General features: G+C 54.9%; 1 protein-coding gene across 1 annotated transcript in view; it reads right to left on the bottom strand.

Moving 5' to 3' along the window:
* ZFAND3 (zinc finger AN1-type containing 3) overlaps window positions 1-26,355 on the bottom strand; it is a 156,107-nt gene that overhangs the window by 7,760 nt on the left and 121,992 nt on the right. The window contains exon 5 of the mRNA XM_066595298.1: window positions 11,798-11,962. Coding sequence (XP_066451395.1) covers window positions 11,798-11,962 — 165 coding nt within the window. The remainder of the gene's footprint in view (window positions 1-11,797; window positions 11,963-26,355) is intronic.

Genomic DNA, 26,355 nt, shown 5'->3' with positions numbered 1-26,355 from the left:
CCCCCTTCCCCCCCCACCCCCTCCAACCTTTCAGGAGATGTTCGCAGCTCCCCTGCACATAGCGGAGCCATTCCTAATACAAGAATTGCACCCCAACCGGTGACCTCAACCTCATCGTTACAACAGAGGGGTCTGGGTCATGTTTGGGGAGATCCCCCCTCATGCTGGTTCATTGATTTGGCGCCGGCCGCCAGCCATTGCAGCTCTGGGTATAGAAGTCATTTTCGCAGTTTTTCCGGTTTTCGCTGCTTCCAATTTCTGACTTGTTTTTCTGCAGGAATCAGAATGAGTTTCCCACAGCTGGTAATGAAATGCAGGCCTACATTATAGCGCTCGCCTGTACAAAATGTCAGGATGTTAACAGCGGCTGCGGACTAGTGTTCTGCATACAGAAGCCGGCGCATGATTAATGCGAGAGGCGTCAATACAAGAATTCCAATCGCGTCCGGATACGTGTGAACATCCACATAACGGGGGCGCTCTAGCAGGGCATGTATCAGTGACTCCTGCCGGGGCCCTATACATCTTCAGCTGCGGCGTCCTGTCCGCCATGTTGTTAACGCCTGCAGTCAGCCAATCGCAATGTCAGCCAATGTCTAGTGTCCGGTACGTGCACTGCATAGCGTGTGGCGTATACAGCGTCCGGTACGTGTACTGTATAGCGTGTGGCGTATACAGCGTCCGGTACGTGTACTGTTAAGCGTGTGGCGCATACAGCGTTTGACACGTGCACTGCATAGCGTCTGGCGTGTGTGTGTGTGTGTGTCCGACACGTGCACTGCATAGCGTCTGGCGTGTGTGTGTGTGTCCGACACGTGCACTGCATAGCGTCTGGCGTGTGTGTGTGTGTCCGACACGTGCACTGCATAGCGTCTGGCGTGTGTGTGTGTCCGACACGTGCACTGCATAGCGTCTGGCGTGTGTGTGTGTCCGACACGTGCACTGCATAGCGTCTGGCGTGTGTGTGTGTCCGACACGTGCACTGCATAGCGTCTGGCGTGTGTGTCCGACACGTGCACTGCATAGCGTCTGGCGTGTGTGTGTCCGACACGTGCACTGCATAGCGTCTGGCGTGTGTGTGTCCGACACGTGCACTGCATAGCGTCTGGCGTGTGTGTGTCCGACACGTGTACAGTATACTGTCTGGTGTGTCGTGTCCGGCATGTGTACTGTATATTATCCGGCGTGCGTACCGTATACTGTCTGGTGTGTAGGGTCCGGCGTGCGTACCGTATACTGTCTGGTGTGTAGGGTCCGGCGTGCGTACCGTATACTGTCTGGTGTGTAGGGTCCGGCGTGCGTACCGTATACTGTCTGGTGTGTAGGGTCCGGCGTGCGTACCGTATACTGTCTGGTGTGTAGGGTCCGGCGTGCGTACTGTATACTGTCTGGTGTGTAGGGTCCGGCGTGCGTACCGTATACTGTCTGGTGTGTAGGGTCCGGCGTGCGTACCGTATACTGTCTGGTGTGTAGCGTCTGGTGTGTAGCGTCCGGCGTGTAGCGTCCGGCGTGTAGCGTCCGGCGTGTAGCGTCCGGCGTGTAGCGTCCGGCGTGTGTACCGTATACTGTCTGGTGTGTAGTGTCCGGCGTGTGTACCGTATACTGTCTGGTGTGTAGTGTCCGGCGTGTGTACCGTATACTGTCTGGTGTGTAGTGTCCGGCGTGTGTACCGTATACTGTCTGGTGTGTAGTGTCCGGCGTGTGTACCATATACTGTCTGGTGTGTAGTGTCGGGTGTGTGTACCGTATACTGTCTGGTGTGTAGTGTCCGGCGTGTGTACCATATACTGTCTGGTGTGTAGTGTCCGGCGTGTGTACCATATACTGTCTGGTGTGTAGTGTCCAGCGTATGTACTGTATATTATTCGGCGTGTGTACCGTATAGCGTCCGGTGTGTAGTGTCCGGCGTGTGTACCGTATACTGTCTGGTGTGTAGTGTCCGGCGTGTGTACCGTATACTGCCTGGTGTGCAGTGTCCAGCGTATGTACTGTATATTATTCGGCGTGTGTACCGTATAGCGTCCAGTGTGTAGTGTCCGGCGTGTGTACCATATACTGTCTGGTGTGTAGTGTCCGGCGTGTGTACTGTATATTATTCGGCGTGTGTACCGTATAGCGTCCGGTGTGTAGTGTCCGGCATGTGTACCGTATACTGTCTGGTCTGTAGTGTCCGGCGTGTGTACCGTATACTGTCTGGTGTGTAGTGTCCGGTGTGTGTACCGTATACTGTCTGGTGTGTAGTGTCCGGCGTGTGTACCGTATACTGTCTGGTGTGTAGCGTCCAGCTTATGTACTGTATATTATTCGGCGTGTGTACCGTATAGCGTCCGGTGTGTAGTGTCCGGCGTGTGTACTGTATACTGTCTGGTGTGTAGTGTCCGGTATGTGTACTGTATACTGTCTGGTGTGTAGTGTCCAGCGTATGTACTGTATATTATTCGGCATGTGTACCGTATAGCGTCCGGTGTGTAGTGTCCGGCATGTGTACCGTATACTGTCTGGTGTGTAGTGTCCGGCATGTGTACCGTATACTGTCTGGTGTGTAGTGTCCAGCGTATGTACTGTATATTATTCGGCATGTGTACCGTATAGCGTCCGGTGTGTAGTGTCCGGCATGTGTACCGTATACTGTCTGGTGTGTAGTGTCCGGCATGTGTACCGTATACTGTCTGGTGTGTAGTGTCCGGCATGTGTACCGTATACTGTCTGGTGTGTAGTGTCCGGCGAGTGTACCGTATACTGTCTGGTGTGTAGTGTCCGGCATGTGTACCGTATACTGTCTGGTGTGTAGTGTCCGGCTTATGTGCTGTATATTATTCGGCGTGTGTACCGTATAGCGTCCGGTGTGTAGTGTCCGGCGTGTGTACTGTATACTGTCTGGTGTGTAGTGTCCGGTATGTGTACCGTATACTGTCTGGTGTGTAGTGTCCGGCGTGTGTACCGTATACTGTCTGGTGTGTAGTGTCCGGCGTGTGTACCGTATACTGTCTGGTGTGTAGGGTCCGGCGTGTGTACCGTATACTGTCTGGTGTGTAGGGTCCGGCGTGTGTACCGTATACTGTCTGGTGTGTAGTGTCCGGCGTGTGTACCGTATACTGTCTGGTGTGTACCGTATACTGTCTGGTGTGTAGTGTCCGGCGTGTGTACCGTATACTGTCTGGTGTGTAGTGTCCAGCTTATGTGCTGTATATTATTCGTCGTGTGTACCGTATAGCGTCCGGTGTGTAGTGTCCGGCGTGTGTACTGTATACTGTCTGGTGTGTAGTGTCCGGTATGTGTACCGTATACTGTCTGGTGTGTAGTGTCCGGCGTGTGTACCGTATACTGTCTGGTGTGTAGTGTCCGGCGTGTGTACCGTATACTGTCTGGTGTGTAGTGTGCGGCGTGTGTACCGTATACTGTCTGGTGTGTAGTGTGCGGCGTGTGTACCGTATACTGTCTGGTGTGTAGTGTCCGGCGTGTGTACCGTATACTGTCTGGTGTGTAGTGTCCGGCGTGTGTACTGTATACTGTCTGGTGTGTAGTGTCCAGCTTATGTGCTGTATATTATTCGGCGTGTGTACCGTATACTGTCTGGTGTGTAGTGTCCGGCATGTGTACCGTATACTGTCTGGTGTGTAGTGTCCAGCTTATGTGCTGTATATTATTCGGCGTGTGTACCGTATACTGTCTGGTGTGTAGTGTCCGGCGTGTGTACCGTATACTGTCTGGTGTGTAGTGTCCGGCGTGTGTACCGTATACTGTCTGGTGTGTAGTGTCCAGCTTATGTGCTGTATATTATTCGGCGTGTGTACCGTATACTGTCTGGTGTGTAGTGTCCGGCGTGTGTACCGTATACTGTCTGGTGTGTAGTGTCCAGCTTATGTGCTGTATATTATTCGGCGTGTGTACCGTATAGCGTCCGGTGTGTAGTGTCCGGCGTGTGTACTGTATACTGTCTGGTGTGTAGTGTCCGGCATGTGTACCGTATACTGTCTGGTGTGTAGTGTCCGGCGTGCGTACCGTATACTGTCTGGTGTGTAGGGTCCGGCGTGCGTACCGTATACTGTCTGGTGTGTAGGGTCCGGCGTGCGTACCGTATACTGTCTGGTGTGTAGTGTCCGGCGTGTGTACCGTATACTGTCTGGTGTGTAGTGTCCGGTGTGTGTACCGTATACTGTCTGGTGTGTAGTGTCCGGCGTGTGTACCGTATACTGTCTGGTGTGTAGTGTCCAGCTTATGTGCTGTATATTATTCGGCGTGTGTACCGTATAGCGTCCGGTGTGTAGTGTCCGGCGTGTGTACCGTATACTGTCTGGTGTGTAGTGTCGGGCGTGTGTACCGTATACTATCTGGTGTGTCGGGCGTGTGTACTGTATATTATCCAGCGTGTATACTGTCTGGTGTGTAGTGTCCGGCGTGTGTACCGTATACTGTCTGGTGTGTAGTGTCCGGCGTGTGTACCGTATACTATCTGGTGTGTCGGGCGTGTGTACTGTATATTATCCAGCGTGTATACTGTCTGGTGTGTAGTGTCCGGCGTGTGTACCGTATACTGTCTGGTGTGTAGTGTCCGGTGTGTGTACCGTATACTGTCTGGTGTGTAGTGTCCGGTATGTGTACTGTATACTGTCTGGTGTGTAGTGTCCAGCGTATGTACTGTATATTATTCGGCATGTGTACCGTATAGCGTCCGGTGTGTAGTGTCCGGCATGTGTACCGTATACTGTCTGGTGTGTAGTGTCCGGCATGTGTACCGTATACTGTCTGGTGTGTAGTGTCCAGCGTATGTACTGTATATTATTCGGCATGTGTACCGTATAGCGTCCGGTGTGTAGTGTCCGGCATGTGTACCGTATACTGTCTGGTGTGTAGTGTCCGGCATGTGTACCGTATACTGTCTGGTGTGTAGTGTCCGGCATGTGTACCGTATACTGTCTGGTGTGTAGTGTCCGGCGAGTGTACCGTATACTGTCTGGTGTGTAGTGTCCGGCATGTGTACCGTATACTGTCTGGTGTGTAGTGTCCGGCTTATGTGCTGTATATTATTCGGCGTGTGTACCGTATAGCGTCCGGTGTGTAGTGTCCGGCGTGTGTACTGTATACTGTCTGGTGTGTAGTGTCCGGTATGTGTACCGTATACTGTCTGGTGTGTAGTGTCCGGCGTGTGTACCGTATACTGTCTGGTGTGTAGTGTCCGGCGTGTGTACCGTATACTGTCTGGTGTGTAGGGTCCGGCGTGTGTACCGTATACTGTCTGGTGTGTAGGGTCCGGCGTGTGTACCGTATACTGTCTGGTGTGTAGTGTCCGGCGTGTGTACCGTATACTGTCTGGTGTGTACCGTATACTGTCTGGTGTGTAGTGTCCGGCGTGTGTACCGTATACTGTCTGGTGTGTAGTGTCCAGCTTATGTGCTGTATATTATTCGTCGTGTGTACCGTATAGCGTCCGGTGTGTAGTGTCCGGCGTGTGTACTGTATACTGTCTGGTGTGTAGTGTCCGGTATGTGTACCGTATACTGTCTGGTGTGTAGTGTCCGGCGTGTGTACCGTATACTGTCTGGTGTGTAGTGTCCGGCGTGTGTACCGTATACTGTCTGGTGTGTAGTGTGCGGCGTGTGTACCGTATACTGTCTGGTGTGTAGTGTGCGGCGTGTGTACCGTATACTGTCTGGTGTGTAGTGTCCGGCGTGTGTACCGTATACTGTCTGGTGTGTAGTGTCCGGCGTGTGTACCGTATACTGTCTGGTGTGTAGTGTCCAGCTTATGTGCTGTATATTATTCGGCGTGTGTACCGTATACTGTCTGGTGTGTAGTGTCCGGCATGTGTACCGTATACTGTCTGGTGTGTAGTGTCCAGCTTATGTGCTGTATATTATTCGGCGTGTGTACCGTATACTGTCTGGTGTGTAGTGTCCGGCGTGTGTACCGTATACTGTCTGGTGTGTAGTGTCCGGCGTGTGTACCGTATACTGTCTGGTGTGTAGTGTCCAGCTTATGTGCTGTATATTATTCGGCGTGTGTACCGTATACTGTCTGGTGTGTAGTGTCCGGCGTGTGTACCGTATACTGTCTGGTGTGTAGTGTCCAGCTTATGTGCTGTATATTATTCGGCGTGTGTACCGTATAGCGTCCGGTGTGTAGTGTCCGGCGTGTGTACTGTATACTGTCTGGTGTGTAGTGTCCGGCATGTGTACCGTATACTGTCTGGTGTGTAGTGTCCGGCGTGCGTACCGTATACTGTCTGGTGTGTAGGGTCCGGCGTGCGTACCGTATACTGTCTGGTGTGTAGGGTCCGGCGTGCGTACCGTATACTGTCTGGTGTGTAGTGTCCGGCGTGTGTACCGTATACTGTCTGGTGTGTAGTGTCCGGTGTGTGTACCGTATACTGTCTGGTGTGTAGTGTCCGGCGTGTGTACCGTATACTGTCTGGTGTGTAGTGTCCAGCTTATGTGCTGTATATTATTCGGCGTGTGTACCGTATAGCGTCCGGTGTGTAGTGTCCGGCGTGTGTACCGTATACTGTCTGGTGTGTAGTGTCGGGCGTGTGTACCGTATACTATCTGGTGTGTCGGGCGTGTGTACTGTATATTATCCAGCGTGTATACTGTCTGGTGTGTAGTGTCCGGCGTGTGTACCGTATACTGTCTGGTGTGTAGTGTCCGGCGTGTGTACCGTATACTATCTGGTGTGTCGGGCGTGTGTACTGTATATTATCCAGCGTGTATACTGTCTGGTGTGTAGTGTCCGGCGTGTGTACCGTATACTGTCTGGTGTGTAGTGTCCGGCGTGTGTACCGTATACTGACTGGTGTGTACCGTATACTGTCTGGTGTGTAGTGTCCGGCGTGTGTACCGTATACTGACTGGTGTGTAGTGCCCAGCGTATGTACTGTATATTATTCGCCGTGTGTAGCGTCCGGTGTGTGTACTGTATACTGTCTGGTGTGTGTACCGTGTAGCGTCCGGTGTGTAGTGTCCGGTGTGTGTACGGTATACTGTCTGGTGTGTGTACCGTATAGCGTCCGGTGTGTAGTGTCCGGTGTGTGTACTGTATACTGTCTGGTGTGTGTACCGTGTAGCGTCCGGTGTGTGTAGCGTCCGGTGTGTGTAGCGTCCGGTGTGTGTAGCGTCCGGTGTGTGTAGCGTATAGCCTCTGGTTGGTGCATTCCACAGCCACCTGTACACACAGCGGCCCTGATGCAGCAGTTCTCAGTGCAGTCACGTCGGTCTTGCGCCCCCTCCAGGCGCCGGCGGCTGCCATATTACCCGGACTCACACTGATCCGGCCGCGCTGATTCTACAAACAAACCGCCTCTTAACTCTGCTGGCTGCATTTTCTGTTGCAGTTTCAATTTAAGCGACGTCTTAAGTGCGGCTCGTGGGCGGCTCGCTCCGCTAAAGTCACCTTCCAGCTCCGGAATAAGAAGTAATATTGTCACCGAGACCCGCAAGATGGGAAACTGCAGGCAGCGGCGGCCGAGCGCCATCAATAACGTACAGGAGGGGATGAGGAGGATCGCCGGGCATTGCTAAAGACATCCATCACCGCACCAGCGCCTCTGTGATTTACAGGCTGTGTGCAGTACTGCAGCTTATCCCAATTTAAATGAATAGCTTATCGGCAATACCAGCTCCAGCCAACAGACAGGAGGGGCGCTGTTTCTACAGCAAAGCAGACATGTTTTTATTCTAATCCCATACCATGAACCCTACCGCACAATTCTCAGCAATGCTAGCCAGCGGTCAGCCCCTCCGCTGCCTAAATCGGAAACCCAACCACGCCCATCCATTCAGGATTGTGGGAAAGCTGAGTGACATTTGAATGGTCACCCACTTTCTCCAACTTGGCGGCGGAGTAACACAGACTTGCGGCGCAGCGATGGGGTTAACGGCACGCAGTGCCAGCGCATACCAAGGATCCTAAACAATTAGCTATTCCTCTCACCTCTCCCGTCGGCGGGGCGAGGGCGCGCACAACTCATCCTACAAATTGCTCTTTTGAAGATCAAAGCCGAGCGGAATTTGTCTGTGTGCGCTGCGGATGAGATTGTAATTTAATGAATTTCTCCCCCCACTTGGCGGCGTTCCCGTAGCGGGCTCCAGGGCGAAGACTCACGGACGATGGAGCACAAAAAACAGGGAGGTGTAAAGATTGGGGGGTGGCGGGGGGCTGGTGGCTGCGGCTCTCCTGAGCTCCGTCTTTGGCTTTAATTGGCACCTCATTAAAAAGTAATGAAAATGACATCTTCTGTTCTCGCTGCTCCCGGCTCCGGGGGCGACGGAGGGGCGCAATTCACAACACGTTCAATTTATAAAGCAAAGCCTCTTAAGCATTATTTATGAGACGCAATTTCCTGCCAGAGCCTCATAACCTGTAATGGGGCAGAGCTGCTCCGCCCGCCTGTGTGGCCCCCGAGGGCCTTATCTTGGGTTGTGAGGCACGGCCCCTAGAACCGGACAGCCAGTGCAGCAAAATGCTCTCTTTCTCCAGCCTTCTGTAAATGCAACCCATCCTCCTTGCACAGCTGAGGGTTTGCTACAATGTATCAGGCGATGCAATGTCAGGTAGTTAGACACAATCCGGCCCTGTTCGTTCCTTACAAAGTATCAGTATTGTCTGGGCTGGATGCAACTGGAACAGTTCTTGAGCCGTCAAACGTACTAGGGTGGAGTTTTCAGTCTGTGGATGCAAGTAAGTCTGTTCCCATTCACTGACAGTAGGCAGAGATCCTGAAAATGATGCAGCATTATAATAACGTTTCATTATGGAGCCATTTCACCCGATTTACAGAAAAATGGACAATTACTTTGAAACAAGGGACACAATTTGTCCTGGGAAGGGGGGGGGGGACCCTCTTCCTCTCACTTTTTCCTAAGGCCCCTCTTTATTCCTCCAAGACGGTTGCCAGACTTCCAAGACTACCCAATGAGCATTGGTAGTGCAATACACTTACGTGAGCAGCGCTGGCCAATCAGGAAGCGAGAAGTGCCTGAGACTACCGACACAGTCTGCACAGAGTAGTGACAGGAGCGGCATCTTGGAAGAGGGACCACAGGGACCGGGAAGGAAGGGAGGGGGGGGGGGGGGGGGTAACCAGTGGAATAAAGGAAGAGTGACTTGGAAAGGATTGTCTGACCAAAGCCACTATTTAGGACGCAGCGTTGGTGGGCAGCTGAGGTTGTGTATGTCCCCTCATTCACTTCAATGGAGCCACTGGAGATAATCAAGTTCAGGCCCTCTGCTACATCTGCAGTGAATAGAGCCAAGGTGCGCATGTGTCCCCTCCGCTGCCCACACTTTGGGATGCCCTAGGACTGCATTCTCAAAATCGGAAGGGGTTGTCCAGTTGTAAACTATCGATGGTCTATCCTCAGGACAGGTCGTCAACAGTAGATCGGCGGGGTGTTCATTACTCAGGACCCCCACGATCAACTATTTTCCGGGCCAGTCCACTCATGCATGAACGTCATTTTTGCAGAATGTAGACAGCTCCTTTCTAACTGTAGTGGCCAGGTTTGCTATTGCCTGCCAACTTCCCATTTATTTCAATGTGAGCTTCGCCTGCAATACCAAACTTCGCCACTAAAGTAAGAACCGTGCTGTTTGCTTCCTGCAGAAATCAGCTCAGTGCCGGAGCTTGCTGGCTTTGGTGAACAGCTGATCAGCAGGACTGAAACCGCCAATGTACTATGGATGGCTTATCCTAAGGATCGGCCATCAACACTTTACAACCCCTTAAAGTGTCTGCTCGGGTGAGTAGTGCTGGCCAATCAGAGCAGCGTGAAGTGCCAAGGCACAGTGTGTCCCGGTCAGTGTCAGCAGTAGGGCAGCCATGTTGGAAGACCGGGGGGGGGGGGGGGGGGGAATGGAAAATAGGAAGAGTGCCAGTCATATTACCCCTCCAGTCGATATTAGGAATGCAGCCCACGCCATGAAGTGTTGGCAGCAGAGGACACGGGTGCACACCTCTGCTACATGCACGCCAACGGGACCGCAGGAGATAACAGAGCTCAAGCACTGTGCTGTATCCAGCAGGACGGAGGTATACATGTGTGTGTCGTCCGTCCCCCCCCCCCCCCCCTCTCCCCACGTGGCTGCATGCTGGATGGCGGGGCCACCTTTCTGCGTGCATCACATAAGTAGAATAAGTTACGGTCAACCCGACCCTACGGTTGCCATGGTTACTGTGTGCAATGGGCCCAGTGCCCCGGGTGAATGTTCCGATGATGGGGGGCCACTGGGGATTCCTGGGAGCTCCCCGACTCCTCGGCTCCGCTGTATATTAGCCAAGTAATGATACAAATGTCATTATCTTATTACCGCATTACAATTATTTGTCGCTTCTGGCAGAGATGATTTTGATGAATGCTTTATGGTAATTTGTGAACTATAAGCGGAAGAGTAATGGCGGCGCACTGTAGTGACCCAGAAAACAAGGCTGGGAGATAAGCGTCCTGCTGGGGGGGTAAGTACATCTATGACTTCCCGGGATACACTGTATGACATATACCAGTGAAGGTGGCTCCAACCATCATCCGAATAGTCTCCTGCCAGCGCGAACGGAAGCGGCGGTTGTTCCGGGTCAACACGGCCACTAACCGGGTGAAGAGTGAGCGTCCAGCAAGTAGTCGCTTCCTTTCAGCTCACCTAAAAATAGTCGCCGGTTGATCACCCATCATGTAAAGAGGTAATTGCTGATGGCAGGAAGCGGTCCGCTTGTTCGCTGTGCGTCTCCCACGAACGCCGATTGTCTCCCAACTTTTTGGGAACTTCTCACCCTCCCGTTTAACACAAATCCGCGCAAGTGACTCTCGACTGAACAGTCGCTTCTGGTCGTCGAAAGAACGCTTGCTGGTTTCGGTCCAGCGATCGACCGCAGTTCGAGGAACGCTCACACGTATTTGTGTGTGTCCAGTGGACTCGGCAACCAATCGGGAAAGAGTCGAAATTTCAAATATACCCCCGTCGAAGAACCTCACGCCCCAAACTAGTCAACAAACAATATTTTGGCCGGTGTAAGCGCTCCCAACAATTCGTCCGGCGATCGCGGATTTGAACAATCGCTCTGTACAAAGACGCACAAACCACGGCCGTTGGTACGCTTTAACGACGGTGTAGAGCGACTATTCAGATGGTAGTTGTCCCGGGGAGCCACCCTGACTTTGGAAATACTTTGCTGCATTTATTTTGTACCCTGTACCACCCAGATCTGCATCAAAGGCGTCTGATCCAGTCCACCAGCACCCGGCTCTGTCTACAGATTGGGGGCTCCACTTTGGCTGGTAGGAAGTAGTTTTCTTCCTTTTGGAGGAGAGCAAATAAGTTAATTGCATTGTGTACTGCAGTCACAGCCAAAGCTGCATTCAAAATTCTTATACCACCAGAGACTTCCTCAAACACCTTACAATCATGTCAGAGCTGGATCTATAGTTTTACTCTACTTACATCCAAAGCTGCACTCACTCCGTGCGTATACTGCAGTCACATCCAAAGCTGCATGGAATTCTTTCTACTGCTTTCAAAACTCCTACACCTCATTCATGTCTAAAGCTAAACTCGCAATTCTTATACTCCAATCACATCCAGAGCTGCATTCACAATTGTGTGGGTAATAGTCAGCTGAGAGGTTAGGGCGCACTGTATGTCATTGTAACACTTTCATTTTTGTGAGAGCGACAAGGAAATCTGCAGAATTGTGAATGCAGCTCTGGAGGTGACTGGAGTTTACAAAGTTGCTCCTCATTCTCTGTAGATTGTGCAGCTTTGCTCTGGACGTCCCATGCTACATCTTATGCAGCGTGTTGGATCCACTCACCGCAGCGACAAGACCCCAACTCCTGTTGTACCAACTCCAGTTTTATTTGGCAGCGGAAGCAGCGGCGTCGGCTCTTCTGTTTGGGGCGATTACGGTCGGGGCCGTCCCCGCTGTCTAGTATTCGAGGCCGTTTCATAGGGGAAGGGTCGTCCTCCGACTGGGAATCTGGAAGAGAAACATCATCACATCAACAACGGAGGGGGAAAGGCGAATATGCCAGAGCTCTACAGACCGATACAATGTAACCGAGGATGAGGAGGACCAGAATACACTCACTACCCAATATGGTGGACCTGCTACTAGCCAGCCTAGCGCCCTCAGTCCCCGCTACTAGCCAGCCTAGCGCCCACAGTCCCGGCTACTACACAGGTTAGCGCCCTCAGTCCCCGCTACTAGACAGCCTAGCGCCCTCAGTCCCGGCTACTACACAGGTTAGCGCCCTCAGTCCCCGCTACTAGACAGCCTGGCGCCCTCAGTCCCCGCTACTAGCCAGCCTGGCGCCCTCAGTCCCCGCTACTAGCCAGCCTGGCGCCCTCAGTCCCCGCTACTAGCCAGCCTGGCGCCCTCAGTCCCCGCTACTAGCCAGCCTGGCGCCCTCAGTCCCCGCTACTAGCCAGCCTGGCGCCCTCAGTCCCCGCTACTAGCCAGCCTGGCGCCCTCAGTCCCCGCTACGACACAGGTTAGCGCCCTCAGTCCCCGCTACTACACAGGTTAGCGCCCTCAGTCCCCGCTACTACACAGGTTAGCGCCCTCAGTCCCCGCTACTACACAGGTTAGCGCCCTCAGTCCCCGCTACTACACAGGTTAGCGCCCTCAGTCCCCGCTACTACACAGGTTAGCGCCCTCAGTCCCCGCTACTACACAGGTTAGCGCCCTCAGTCCCCGCTACTACACAGGTTAGCGCCCTCAGTCCCCGCTACTACACAGGTTAGCGCCCTCAGTCCCCGCTACTACACAGGTTAGCGCCCTCAGTCCCCGCTACTACACAGCCTAGCGCCCTCAGTCCCCGCTACTACACAGCCTAGCGCCCTCAGTCCCCGCTACTACACAGCCTAGCGCCCTCAGTCCCCGCTACTAGACAGCCTAGCGCCCTCAGTCCCCGCTACTAGACAGCCTAGCGCCCTCAGTCCCCGCTACTAGACAGCCTAGCGCCCTCAGTCCCCGCTACTAGACAGCCTAGCGCCCTCAGTCCCCGCTACTAGACAGCCTAGCGCCCTCAGTCCCCGCTACTAGACAGCCTAGCGCCCTCAGTCCCCGCTACTAGACAGCCTAGCGCCCTCAGTCCCCGCTACTAGACAGCCTAGCGCCCTCAGTCCCCGCTACTAGACAGCCTAGCGCCCTCAGTCCCCGCTACTAGACAGCCTAGCGCCCTCAGTCCCCGCTACTAGACAGCCTAGCGCCCTCAGTCCCCGCTACTAGACAGCCTAGCGCCCTCAGTCGCCGCTACTAGACAGCCTAGCGCCCTCAGTCGCCGCTACTAGACAGCCTAGCGCCCTCAGTCGCCGCTACTAGACAGCCTAGCGCCCTCAGTCGCCGCTACTAGACAGCCTAGCGCCCTCAGTCGCCGCTACTAGACAGCCTAGCGCCCTCAGTCGCCGCTACTAGACAGCCTAGCGCCCTCAGTCGCCGCTACTAGACAGCCTAGCGCCCTCAGTCCCCGCTACTAGACAGCCTAGCGCCCTCAGTCCCCGCTACTAGACAGCCTAGCGCCCTCAGTCCCCGCTACTAGACAGCCTAGCGCCCTCAGTCCCCGCTACTAGACAGCCTAGCGCCCTCAGTCCCCGCTACTAGACAGCCTAGCGCCCTCAGTCCCCGCTACTAGACAGCCTAGCGCCCTCAGTCCCCGCTACTAGACAGCCTAGCGCCCTCAGTCCCCGCTACTAGACAGCCTAGCGCCCTCAGTCCCCGCTACTAGACAGCCTAGCGCCCTCAGTCCCCGCTACTAGACAGCCTAGCGCCCTCAGTCCCCGCTACTAGACAGGTTAGCGCCCTCAGTCCCCGCTACTAGACAGGTTAGCGCCCTCAGTCCCCGCTACTAGACAGCCTAGCGCCCTCAGTCCCCGCTACTAGACAGCCTAGCGCCCTCAGTCCCCGCTACTAGACAGCCTAGCGCCCTCAGTCCCCGCTACTAGACAGCCTAGCGCCCTCAGTCCCCGCTACTAGACAGCCTAGCGCCCTCAGTCCCCGCTACTAGACAGCCTAGCGCCCTCAGTCCCCGCTACTAGACAGCCTAGCGCCCTCAGTCCCCGCTACTAGACAGCCTAGCGCCCTCAGTCCCCGCTACTAGACAGCCTAGCGCCCTCAGTCCCCGCTACTAGACAGCCTAGCGCCCTCAGTCCCCGCTACTAGACAGCCTAGCGCCCTCAGTCCCCGCTACTAGACAGCCTAGCGCCCTCAGTCCCCGCTACTAGACAGCCTAGCGCCCTCAGTCCCCGCTACTAGACAGCCTAGCGCCCTCAGTCCCCGCTACTAGACAGCCTAGCGCCCTCAGTCCCCGCTACTAGACAGCCTAGCGCCCTCAGTCCCCGCTACTAGACAGCCTAGCGCCCTCAGTCCCCGCTACTAGACAGCCTAGCGCCCTCAGTCCCCGCTACTAGACAGGTTAGCGCCCTCAGTCCCCGCTACTAGACAGGTTAGCGCCCTCAGTCCCCGCTACTAGACAGGTTAGCGCCCTCAGTCCCCGCTACTAGACAGGTTAGCGCCCTCAGTCCCCGCTACTAGACAGGTTAGCGCCCTCAGTCCCCGCTACTAGACAGCCTAGCGCCCTCAGTCCCCGCTACTAGACAGCCTAGCGCCCTCAGTCCCCGCTACTAGACAGCCTAGCGCCCTCAGTCCCCGCTACTAGACAGCCTAGCGCCCTCAGTCCCCGCTACTAGACAGCCTAGCGCCCTCAGTCCCCGCTACTAGACAGGTTAGCGCCCTCAGTCCCCGCTACTAGACAGGTTAGCGCCCTCAGTCCCCGCTACTAGACAGGTTAGCGCCCTCAGTCCCCGCTACTAGACAGGTTAGCGCCCTCAGTCCCCGCTACTAGACAGGTTAGCGCCCTCAGTCCCCGCTACTAGACAGGTTAGCGCCCTCAGTCCCCGCTACTAGACAGGTTAGCGCCTCAGTCCCCGCTACTAGACAGGTTAGCGCCCTCAGTCCCCGCTACTAGACAGGTTAGCGCCCTCAGTCCCCGCTACTAGACAGGTTAGCGCCCTCAGTCCCCGCTACTAGACAGGTTAGCGCCCTCAGTCCCCGCTACTAGACAGGTTAGCGCCCTCAGTTCCCGCTACTAGACAGGTTAGCGCCCTCAGTCCCCGCTACTAGACAGGTTAGCACCCTCAGTCCCCGCTACTAGACAGGTTAGCGCCCTCAGTCCCCGCTACTAGACAGGTTAGCGCCCTCAGTCCCCGCTACTAGACAGCCTAGCGCCCTCAGTCCCCGCTACTAGACAGGTTAGCGCCCTCAGTCCCCGCTACTAGACAGCCTAGCGCCCTCAGTCCCCGCTACTAGACAGCCTAGCGCCCTCAGTCCCCGCTACTAGACAGCCTAGCGCCCTCAGTCCCCGCTACTAGACAGCCTAGCGCCCTCAGTCCCCACTACTAGACAGCCTAGCGCCCTCAGTCCCTGCTACTAGACAGCCTAGCGCCCTCAGTCCCCGCTACTAGACAGGTTAGTGCCCTCAGTCCCCGCTACTAGACAGGTTAGCGCCCTCAGTCCCCGCTACTAGACAGGTTAGCGCCCTCAGTCCCCGCTACTAGACAGGTTAGCGCCCTCAGTCCCTGCTACTACATAAGGTTAGTGCCCTCAGCCCCTGCTACTACATAGGTTAGTGCCCTCAGTCCCTGCTACTATATAGGTTAGCACCCTCAGTCCCTGGTACTACATAGGTTAGCGCCCTCAGTCCCTGGTACTACATAGGTTAGTGCCCTCAGTCCCTGGTACTACATAGGTTAGTGCACCCAACCCATGGTTTACAATAGTTTAGTGCCATCAGTCCCTGGTTCTGGATATTTTATTGCCCCCCATTGCTTGGTTCTGGACTGCTCAGTGTCTTGTGCTGGGTAGAATATTGCACCCAGTCCCCGGTACAAGATAGGTCAGCCTCCTCAGTTGATGGTGCGGGATAGGTTAGTACCCACAACCTTTGGTGCAGAGCCTTCTTATAGCTCCTAATGGTGACTACAACGTTGCGGTAGATGTACTGTATCACAGCAGATTTAGGGAGCTTTCATATGCGAGACCTGGCTTGGGATTGTTTAGTGCCATCTGTCCCTGGTGCTAGATAGGTTGGTGTGCCAGTCCCTGGTACTAGATAGGTTAGTACCCTCAAACCCTGGTGCTAGATAGCTTAGTACCCTCAGACCTTGGTACTAGATGAGTAAGTGCCCCCAGTCCATGGTTCTGGATAGGTTAGTACCCCTAGACTTTGGTACTAGATGAGTAAGTGCCCCCAGCCCATGGTTCTGGATAGGTTAGTACCCCTAGACCCTGGTACTAGTCAGGTTGGTGCTCCCAGTCCCATGATGCTGTGCAGGCTAGTACACCCTGTTCATGGTACTAGATAGGTTGGTGCTCCCAGTCCCATGGTGCTGTGTAGGCTAGTACCCCCCAGGTCATGGCACTAGATAGGTTGATGCCCCAGTCCATGGTGCTGCATTTGCTAGCACCCTCAGCCCTGGTGCAGAGCTTCCCTAGACCTCTGAATGGCAGGTACAATGTTGCAGTAGATGTATCACTGCGTAATTAGGCAGATCTCATAGACCAGACCAGAGTGGCAGCTGTAACGGCGGCCATATTTGCTGACCCCCAGCTTTCTTAGATACATAAAGTGGTGGGGAAGGGGGGGGGGGGCACTGTGGGACCACCATGATAAGTGCAGGCGGTGCTGTAGGCTAATTTCCACATTACTGCCTTCTTCCGGCTCCCTGCTTGGATTCCATTGACTATTAAATCCCTGTAAGTATCTGATGAGGCCTCTTATTTGCCGTTTCTCCATTGTCTCTATACGCCGGCCTCTGTTAGTAATCAGATGACGCTACTTCCAACGAAGGTTTTGCCATCTCCGAGCGTATGCCGAGAACAAAGCACAGTGTGGCGCGCCGGCAGCGGCGAGGATGAAAGTGCTGGGAGATTGTCTGATACACGGCACACTTCTGTGTGTCAGAGGAACAATATAAATGTAAATCCACGTACCCCGGAGCCCAGGCGTGCCACCGCGCCAATACGCCTACGCCTCTAGCTCTCCAAGGCTTTTCCACCCACAATCGCGCTTCGTATCAAGCTCCACGGACGCCAGGGGCGTTAATACTATTTTTATTTCTGATTTGTAAAACATAAGATCGTTCTGGCTGCTTTGAAAGACAACATGTGCCTGTCACCTCCGATCTGCGCTGATGGCGGCGGGTAGGCTGGAGCGCAAGTCATTATACAGACTGGTATTCTGGAGTATCAACCTGTAGACCCTGCAGCTTCAGCCGATTCCAGAATGGTAGTGGAGCGCCCTCCGCAGGTGTGCTGCTGGGCACAACAGGTCCCAATCCTGGGACAGAAAGGCCAGGACAAGACCTTTAGATCGTCCCCCCACTACATTCCATCGAGGGAGACAATCCTGCTCAGATCCACCTAGGGTTGCCACCGCCGGGCCAGTAGTTACTCTAAATAATTACCTGGCGCAAGCACTTACGGTCAGGCTGCAGTTGGGACGGGACGTTGCTGCAGAGCTCAGACTCCTTCCTTAAAGTCTGCGTTCTTGTATGTACTGTATGCAGCACAGACACCAGGAGAGGAGGCCAGATCTTCTCTGAGTGCTGCAGTGGCGTCCTGTCCAGACCAGAGCTTGACAGCGAGTTATAGCTTTTATTACTATTGGCCACTCAAGGGGGGGCGCTATTACTATTGGCCACTCAAGGGGGGGGCGCTATTACTATTGGCCACTCAAGGGGGGGGCGCTATTACTATTGGCCACTCAAGGGGGGGCGCTATTACTATTGGCCACTCAAGGGGGGGGCGCTGTTACTACTGGCCACTCAAGGGGGGGGCCGCTGTTACTACTGGCCACTCAAGGGGGGGGGGCCGCTGTTACTACTGGCCACTCAAGGGGGGGGGCGCTGTTACTACTGGCCACTCAAGGGGGGGGGGCGCTGTTACTACTGGCCACTCAAGGGGGGGGGGCCGCTGTTACTACTGGCCACTCAAGGGGGGGGCCGCTGTTACTACTGGCCACTCAAGGGGGGGGGCCGCTGTTACTACTGGCCACTCAAGGGGGGGGGCCGCTGTTACTACTGGCCACTCAAGGGGGGGGGGGGCCGCTGTTACTACTGGCCACTCAAGGGGGGGGGGCCGCTGTTACTACTGGCCACTCAAGGGGGGGGCCGCTGTTACTACTGGCCACTCAAGGGGGGGGGCCGCTGTTACTACTGGCCACTCAAGGGGGGGGGCCGCTGTTACTACTGGCCACTCAAGGGGGGGGCCGCTGTTACTACTGGCCACTCAAGGGGGGGGGCCGCTGTTACTACTGGCCACTCAAGGGGGGGGGGCCGCTGTTACTACTGGCCACTCAAGAGGGGGGCCGCTGTTACTACTGGCCACTCAAGGGGGGGGCCGCTGTTACTACTGGCCACTCAAGGGGGGGGCCGCTGTTACTACTGGCCACTCAAGGGGGGGGGGCGCTGTTACTACTGGCCACTCAAGGGGGGGGCCGCTGTTACTACTGGCCACTCAAGGGGGGGCCGCTGTTACTACTGGCCACTCAAGGGGGGGCCGCTGTTACTACTGGCCACTCAAGGGGGGGCCGCTGTTACTACTGGCCACTCAAGGGGGGGGGGCGCTGTTACTACTGGCCACTCAAGGGGGGGGGGCGCTGTTACTACTGGCCACTCAAGGGGGGGGCCGCTGTTACTACTGGCCACTCAAGGGGGAGGGCCGCTGTTACTACTGGCCACTCAAGGGGGGGGCCGCTGTTACTACTGGCCACTCAAGGGGGGGCCGCTGTTACTACTGGCCACTCAAGGGGGGGCCGCTGTTACTACTGGCCACTCAAGGGGGGGCCGCTGTTACTACTGGCCACTCAAGGGGGGGGGGCGCTGTTACTACTGGCCACTCAAGGGGGGGGCACGCTGTTACTACTGGCCACTCAAGGGGGGGGGCCGCTGTTACTACTGGCCACTCAAGGGGGAGGGCCGCTGTTACTACTGGCCACTCAAGGGGGGGGCCGCTGTTACTACTGGCCACTCAAGGGGGGGCCGCTGTTACTACTGGCCACTCAAGGGGAGGGCCGCTGTTACTACTGGCCACTCAAGGGGAGGGCCGCTGTTACTACTGGCCACTCAAGGGGAGGGCCGCTGTTACTACTGGCCACTCAAGGGGAGGGCCGCTGTTACTACTGGCCACTCAAGGGGAGGGCCGCTGTTACTACTGGCCACTCAAGGGGAGGGCCGCTGTTACTACTGGCCACTCAAGGGGAGGGCCGCTGTTACTACTGGCCACTCAAGGGGAGGGCCGCTGTTACTACTGGCCACTCAAGGGGGGGGGGGCGCTGTTACTACTGGCCACTAAAGGGGGCCGCTGTTACCACTGGCCACTAAAGGGGGCCGCTGTTACCACTGGCCACTAAAGGGGGCCGCTGTTACCACTGGCCACTAAAGGGGGCCGCTGTTACCACTGGCCACTAAAGGGGGCCGCTGTTACTACTGGCCACTAAAGGGGGCCGCTGTTACTACTGGCCACTAAAGGGGGCCGCTGTTACTACTGGCCACTAAAGGGGGCCGCTGTTACTACTGGCCACTAAAGGGGGCCGCTGTTACTACTGGCCACTAAAGGGGGCCGCTGTTACTACTGGCCACTAAAGGGGGCCCGCTGTTACTACTGGCCACTAAAGGGGGCCCGCTGTTACTACTGGCCACTAAAGGGGGCCCGCTGTTACTACTGGCCACTAAAGGGGGCCCGCTGTTACTACTGGCCACTAAAGGGGGCCCGCTGTTACTACTGGCCACTAAAGGGGGCCCGCTGTTACTACTGGCCACTAAAGGGGGCCCGCTGTTACTACTGGCCACTAAAGGGGGCCCGCTGTTACTACTGGCCACTAAAGGGGGCCCGCTGTTACTACTGGCCACTAAAGGGGGCCCGCTGTTACTACTGGCCACTAAAGGGGGCCCGCTGTTACTACTGGCCACTAAAGGGGGCCCGCTGTTACTACTGGCCACTAAAGGGGGCCCGCTGTTACTACTGGCCACTAAAGGGGGCCCGCTGTTACTACTGGCCACTAAAGGGGGCCCGCTGTTACAACTGGCCACTAAAGGGGGCCCGCTGTTACTACTGGCCACTAAAGGGGGCCCGCTGTTACTACTGGCCACTAAAGGGGGCCCGCTGTTACTACTGGCCACTAAAGGGGGCCGCTGTTACTACTGGCCACTAAAGGGGGCCGCTGTTACTACTGGCCACTAAAGGGGGCCGCTGTTACTACTGGCCACTAAAGGGGGCCGCTGTTACTACTGGCCACTAAAGGGGGCCGCTGTTACTATTGGCCACTAAAGGGAGCCGCTGTTACTACTGGCCACTCAAGGGGGGGGCCGCTGTTACTACTGGCCACTCAAGGGGGGGGCCGCTGTTACTACTGGCCACTCAAGGGGGGGGGGGCGCTGTTACTACTGGCCACTCAAGGGGGGGGGGCGCTGTTACTACTGGCCACTCAAGGGGGCCGCTGTTACTACTGGCCACTCAAGGGGGCCGCTGTTACTACTGGCCACTAAAGGGGGCCGCTGTTACTACTGGCCACTAAAGGGGGCCCGCTGTTACTACTGGCCACTAAAGGGGGCCCGCTGTTACTACTGGCCACTAAAGGGGGCCCGCTGTTACTACTGGCCACTAAAGGGGGCCCGCTGTTACTACTGGCCACTAAAGGGGGCCCGCTGTTACTACTGGCCACTAAAGGGGGCCCGCTGTTACTACTGGCCACTAAAGGGGGCCCGCTGTTACTACTGGCCACTAAAGGGGGCCCGCTGTTACTACTGGCCACTAAAGGGGGCCCGCTGTTACTACTGGCCACTAAAGGGGGCCCGCTGTTACTACTGGCCACTAAAGGGGGCCCGCTGTTACTACTGGCCACTAAAGGGGGCCCGCTGTTACTACTGGCCACTAAAGGGGGCCCGCTGTTACTACTGGCCACTAAAGGGGGCCCGCTGTTACTACTGGCCACTAAAGGGGGCCCGCTGTTACTACTGGCCACTAAAGGGGGCCCGCTGTTACTACTGGCCACTAAAGGGGGCCCGCTGTTACTACTGGCCACTAAAGGGGGCCCGCTGTTACTACTGGCCACTAAAGGGGGCCCGCTGTTACTACTGGCCACTAAAGGGGGCCCGCTGTTACTACTGGCCACTAAAGGGGGCCCGCTGTTACTACTGGCCACTAAAGGGGGCCCGCTGTTACTACTGGCCACTAAAGGGGGCCCGCTGTTACTACTGGCCACTAAAGGGGGCCCGCTGTTACTACTGGCCACTAAAGGGGGCCCGCTGTTACTACTGGCCACTAAAGGGGGCCCGCTGTTACTACTGGCCACTAAAGGGGGCCCGCTGTTACTACTGGCCACTAAAGGGGGCCCGCTGTTACTACTGGCCACTAAAGGGGGCCCGCTGTTACTACTGGCCACTAAAGGGGGCCCGCTGTTACTACTGGCCACTAAAGGGGGCCCGCTGTTACTACTGGCCACTAAAGGGGGCCCGCTGTTACTACTGGCCACTAAAGGGGGCCCGCTGTTACTACTGGCCACTAAAGGGGGCCCGCTGTTACTACTGGCCACTAAAGGGGGCCCGCTGTTACTACTGGCCACTAAAGGGGGCCCGCTGTTACTACTGGCCACTAAAGGGGGCCCGCTGTTACTACTGGCCACTAAAGGGGGCCCGCTGTTACTACTGGCCACTAAAGGGGGCCCGCTGTTACTACTGGCCACTAAAGGGGGCCCGCTGTTACTACTGGCCACTAAAGGGGGCCCGCTGTTACTACTGGCCACTAAAGGGGGCCCGCTGTTACTACTGGCCACTAAAGGGGGCCCGCTGTTACTACTGGCCACTAAAGGGGGCCCGCTGTTACTACTGGCCACTAAAGGGGGCCCGCTGTTACTACTGGCCACTAAAGGGGGCCCGCTGTTACTACTGGCCACTAAAGGGGGCCCGCTGTTACTACTGGCCACTAAAGGGGGCCCGCTGTTACTACTGGCCACTAAAGGGGGCCCGCTGTTACTACTGGCCACTAAAGGGGGCCCGCTGTTACTACTGGCCACTAAAGGGGGCCCGCTGTTACTACTGGCCACTAAAGGGGGCCCGCTGTTACTACTGGCCACTAAAGGGGGCCGCTGTTACTACTGGCCACTAAAGGGGGCCCGCTGTTACTACTGGCCACTAAAGGGGGCCGCTGTTACTACTGGCCACTAAAGGGGGCCGCTGTTACTACTGGCCACTAAAGGGGGCCGCTGTTACTACTGGCCACTAAAGGGGGCCGCTGTTACTATTGGCCACTAAAGGGGGCCGCTGTTACTATTGGCCACTAAAGGGAGCCGCTGTTACTATTGGCCACTAAAGGGGGCGCTATTACTAGTGGCCACTAAAGGGGGCGCTATTACTAGTGGCCACTAAAGGGGTCGCTATTACTAGTGGCCACTAAAGGGGTCGCTATTACTAGTGGCCACTAAAGGGGGGGCGCTATTACTAGTGGCCACTAAAGGGGGGCGCTATTACTAGTGGCCACTAAAGGGGTCGCTATTACTAGTGGCCACTAAAGGGGTCGCTATTACTAGTGGCCACTAAAGGGGGGGCGCTATTACTAGTGGCCACTAAAGAGGTCGCTATTACTAGTGGCCACTAAAGAGGTCGCTATTACTAGTGGCCACTAAAGGGGGGGGCGCTATTACTAGTGGCCACTAAAGGGGGGCGCTATTACTAGTGGCCACTAAAGGGGGCGCTATTACTAGTGGCCACTAAAGGGGGCGCTATTACTAGTGGCCACTAAAGGGGGCGCTATTACTAGTGGCCACTAAAGGGGGCGCTATTACTAGTGGCCACTAAAGGGGGCGCTATTACTAGTGGCCACTAAAGGGGTCGCTATTACTAGTGGCCACTAAAGGGGGCGCTATTACTAGTGGCCACTAAAGGGGACGCTATTACTAGTGGCCACTAAAGGGGTCGCTATTACTAGTGGCCACTAAAGGGGTCGCTATTACTAGTGGCCACTAAAGGGGGGGCGCTATTACTAGTGGCCACTAAAGGGGGCGCTATTACTAGTGGCCACTAAAGGGGACGCTATTACTAGTGGCCACTAAAGGGGGCGCTATTACTAGTGGCCACTAAAGGGGGCGCTATTACTAGTGGCCACTAAAGGGGGCGCTATTACTAGTGGCCACTAAAGGGGGCGCTATTACTAGTGGCCACTAAAGGGGGCGTTATTACTAGTGGCCACTAAAGGGGTCGCTATTACTAGTGGCCACTAAAGAGGTCGCTATTACTAGTGGCCACTAAAGAGGTCGCTATTACTAGTGGCCACTAAAGAGGTCGCTATTACTAGTGGCCACTAAAGGGGGGGGCGCTATTACTAGTGGCCACTAAAGGGGGGCGCTATTACTAGTGGCCACTAAAGGGGGGCGCTATTACTATTGGCCACTAAAGGGGGGCGCTATTACTAGTGGCCACTAAAGGGGGCGCTATTACTAGTGGCAACTAAAGGGGGCGCTATTACTAGTGGCCACTAAAAGGGGGGCGCTATTACTAGTGGCCACTAAAGGGGGGCGCTATTACTAGTGGCCACTAAAGGGGGGCGCTATTACTAGTGGCCACTAAAGGGGGGCGCTATTACTAGTGGCCACTAAAGGGGGGCGCTATTACTAGTGGCCACTAAAGGGGGGCGCTATTACTAGTGGCCACTAAAGGGGGCGCTATTACTAGTGGCCACTAAAGGGGGCGCTATTACTAGTGGCCACTAAAGGGGGCGCTATTACTAGTGGCCACTAAAGGGGGCGCTATTACTAGTGGCCACTAAAGGGGGCGCTATTACTAGTGGCCACTAAAGGGGGCGCTATTACTAGTGGCCACTAAAGGGGGCGCTATTACTATTGGCCACTAAAGGGGCCACTACAACTATTGGCCACTAAAGGGGGGCACTATTACTATTGGCCACTAAAGGAGGCGCTATTATTACTGGGGCCATTAAAGGAAGCACTAATATTGCTGGGTTTATTTAAGGAGTTACTATCACTATTGGGACCACTATTATTACTGGGATCACTAAAGGATGCACTATTCCTATTGAAGGGGGCACTATTAGTACTGGGGCCACTAAAGAGGGCACTGTTACTACTGCGGGCATAAATATAGAACCACTGAGAGATGGGGCACTATGTCTATTGCGGCCACTGGAATAACAGAGGTAAACACATGTGATAAGCCACACCCCCAACTACCTCCTTTTTATTTTTTATAATATAGGTGGCATCCCTTGATCCACACCGATCATTGGGAAGAGGATGGAGACCACAGAAGCTTCCCCCTTATCCCTTACATGGCATCTATAGAAGTCGTGGAGGCAAAAACTTAAAGTATGACTGGTAGGAAAATGAAACTACACGGAATGTAAGAAATCAGAAACGTATTGGCACCGACTAATCACCCTTTCCAAGTGCCCCATTGTTAGCAGGAACAATATCTCAATTTCCTGCCACGTTCTCTCCAACATGTCCACAGTTACAGTAGCAATTGTACCACCGATGCGGCTCACAAATCTGAGAGATCATTCACTGTAGCCTTGAATACTCCGTCCTTCATGTAACCCCAGAGGAAGAAACCCATCGGAGTAAGGTGAACAGGGTGGTCACCAAATTAGTCTACCTTGTCCAATCCAGTGATCTGCAAAGGTGCTATTGAGGGAACTCCGAACATCTGCAATGTGGGGGAGCCCCGCATTAGGTTGCAGATGGGCTACCGGGGGGTGGGTGGGGATGCAGGACTTGCATCCATCATGCAAGGGGCCACTTGCTGTACGTTCGCTGACAAAATAAACCCTCCAAAAACATCCCAATAATCCTGTTCTTAAATTACACGGCACCAAACATTCCATTTTGGGCCGTCTTGGACTTGTTCTCTGTAGGCATGGGGCTATTAGGTTTCCTATAGCCACACATTAGTATTCCGACAGATGAAATGTGGCTTCAGAGAACAAGGGGGGGGGGGGGGGGGGAGGAGGAAATTCCACCCTTTCAATTGACGGGGTGAAGTCTACTGTGAATCTGCATCAGCGATCCAGATTTAGGGCTTCTACGCACTAATTTTTTTTTTTTTTTTAACGCATCTTATTTTTGGGGGGGTGTCTTAATACTTACCTAGCAGGTGCCGACCCTCTCGCTGCTATGCAGGCACTCTGGCAGTCTTCTGTGTCATTTTCAGCCGGTACCAGGAAGAGAATGCTCTATTACCGCTGAGGACAACACGAAAGACTGCCGGGAGAGCAGCGAACGGGACCAGCGGGATGGCGCCTGCGAGGGGAGATCAGTGTAGAGCTTATTATTGGGGTATGTCTTATTTTCGGGGAAACATGGTAGCAGTAAAACTGTGTTTGTTGGCCATAGCAAGTGATCACAGTGCCGCTTCTCTTTTCGTATACTGCTGCGGTTTGATAAACGAGGTCCTAAATGGTTTGAGTTTTTCTTTCATCTAGTGCTAATTACAATCAGTCATTCGTCGTAGTTTTAGGATACGGATTCACTGAAATGTTTAAGATTTGAACGGAACCCTCTGTACTTTGTTTTAAATCCTCCCCAGATTTCTGCTTGCTGTGAAGTGAATATATTTCTTCGGTTTACGGTCCGAGGATAAAGCCCGGCCCTGATCTCACCCAGGTGCAGTCGGTAGCGGCGTATCACAGCTCTCTCCTCTGTACCTGTATCAGTCGGCTGGGATCCAGACAGGTTTTCGGCCAGCGGATGAGTTGTCTCTGTGCCCTTGAGTTAATCTTGGCAGTCAGCAGCGCCGAGAAGATTTGCTGCTGCGCCAACTCTTGTACACCGGAGCATAATAGTTTTCATTGCGAAGTTCTTGAGGAATACAGGCTTTTCCTGAGTGGTCGCTTTTGCTTAGGTCTTCGAGAATTTGCTTGGATCGTGGCAGAGCGTTGTTAGAGGAACAGCCATGACTTTAGGGTTAACTCCGTACATACAGAAATAAGGTTCAGGCCCCATGCAGAGCCTCTGTGCGCTCCTCTACTGGATGCATGGAGATGGTCCTACCTGGTGGCAATGTTTCCTTGCGCCTCCGCAGATATGGCGTCCGATGGGGCATCACACATTATCTCCGTATGAGGATGTACAGTGGGAACTTCATGTGCTTCTATTGCGACAGTCATAGTGATGCTCCATAAAAAGGGAGTGCATGGGGCTTTAGATTCAGCAGCACTAGTGGTTGCATTGGACAGGAGATAACTACTCGTCGGATCGGATTCCAACCACTTGGACCTGAGCGATACTGAAAACAGGGGTCCTAAAGATCCCCCTCCATGAAAAAAATCAGCAGTTGAGCATTAGTGGTGCTGCTTCATTCATT

This window comes from Eleutherodactylus coqui, chromosome 3 (genome assembly GCF_035609145.1).
Source record: "Eleutherodactylus coqui strain aEleCoq1 chromosome 3, aEleCoq1.hap1, whole genome shotgun sequence".
Taxonomy (NCBI): Eukaryota; Metazoa; Chordata; class Amphibia; order Anura; family Eleutherodactylidae; genus Eleutherodactylus; species Eleutherodactylus coqui.
The sequence above is the reverse complement of the archived record's forward strand: the minus strand, read 5'-3'. Positions and strand labels throughout refer to the sequence as shown.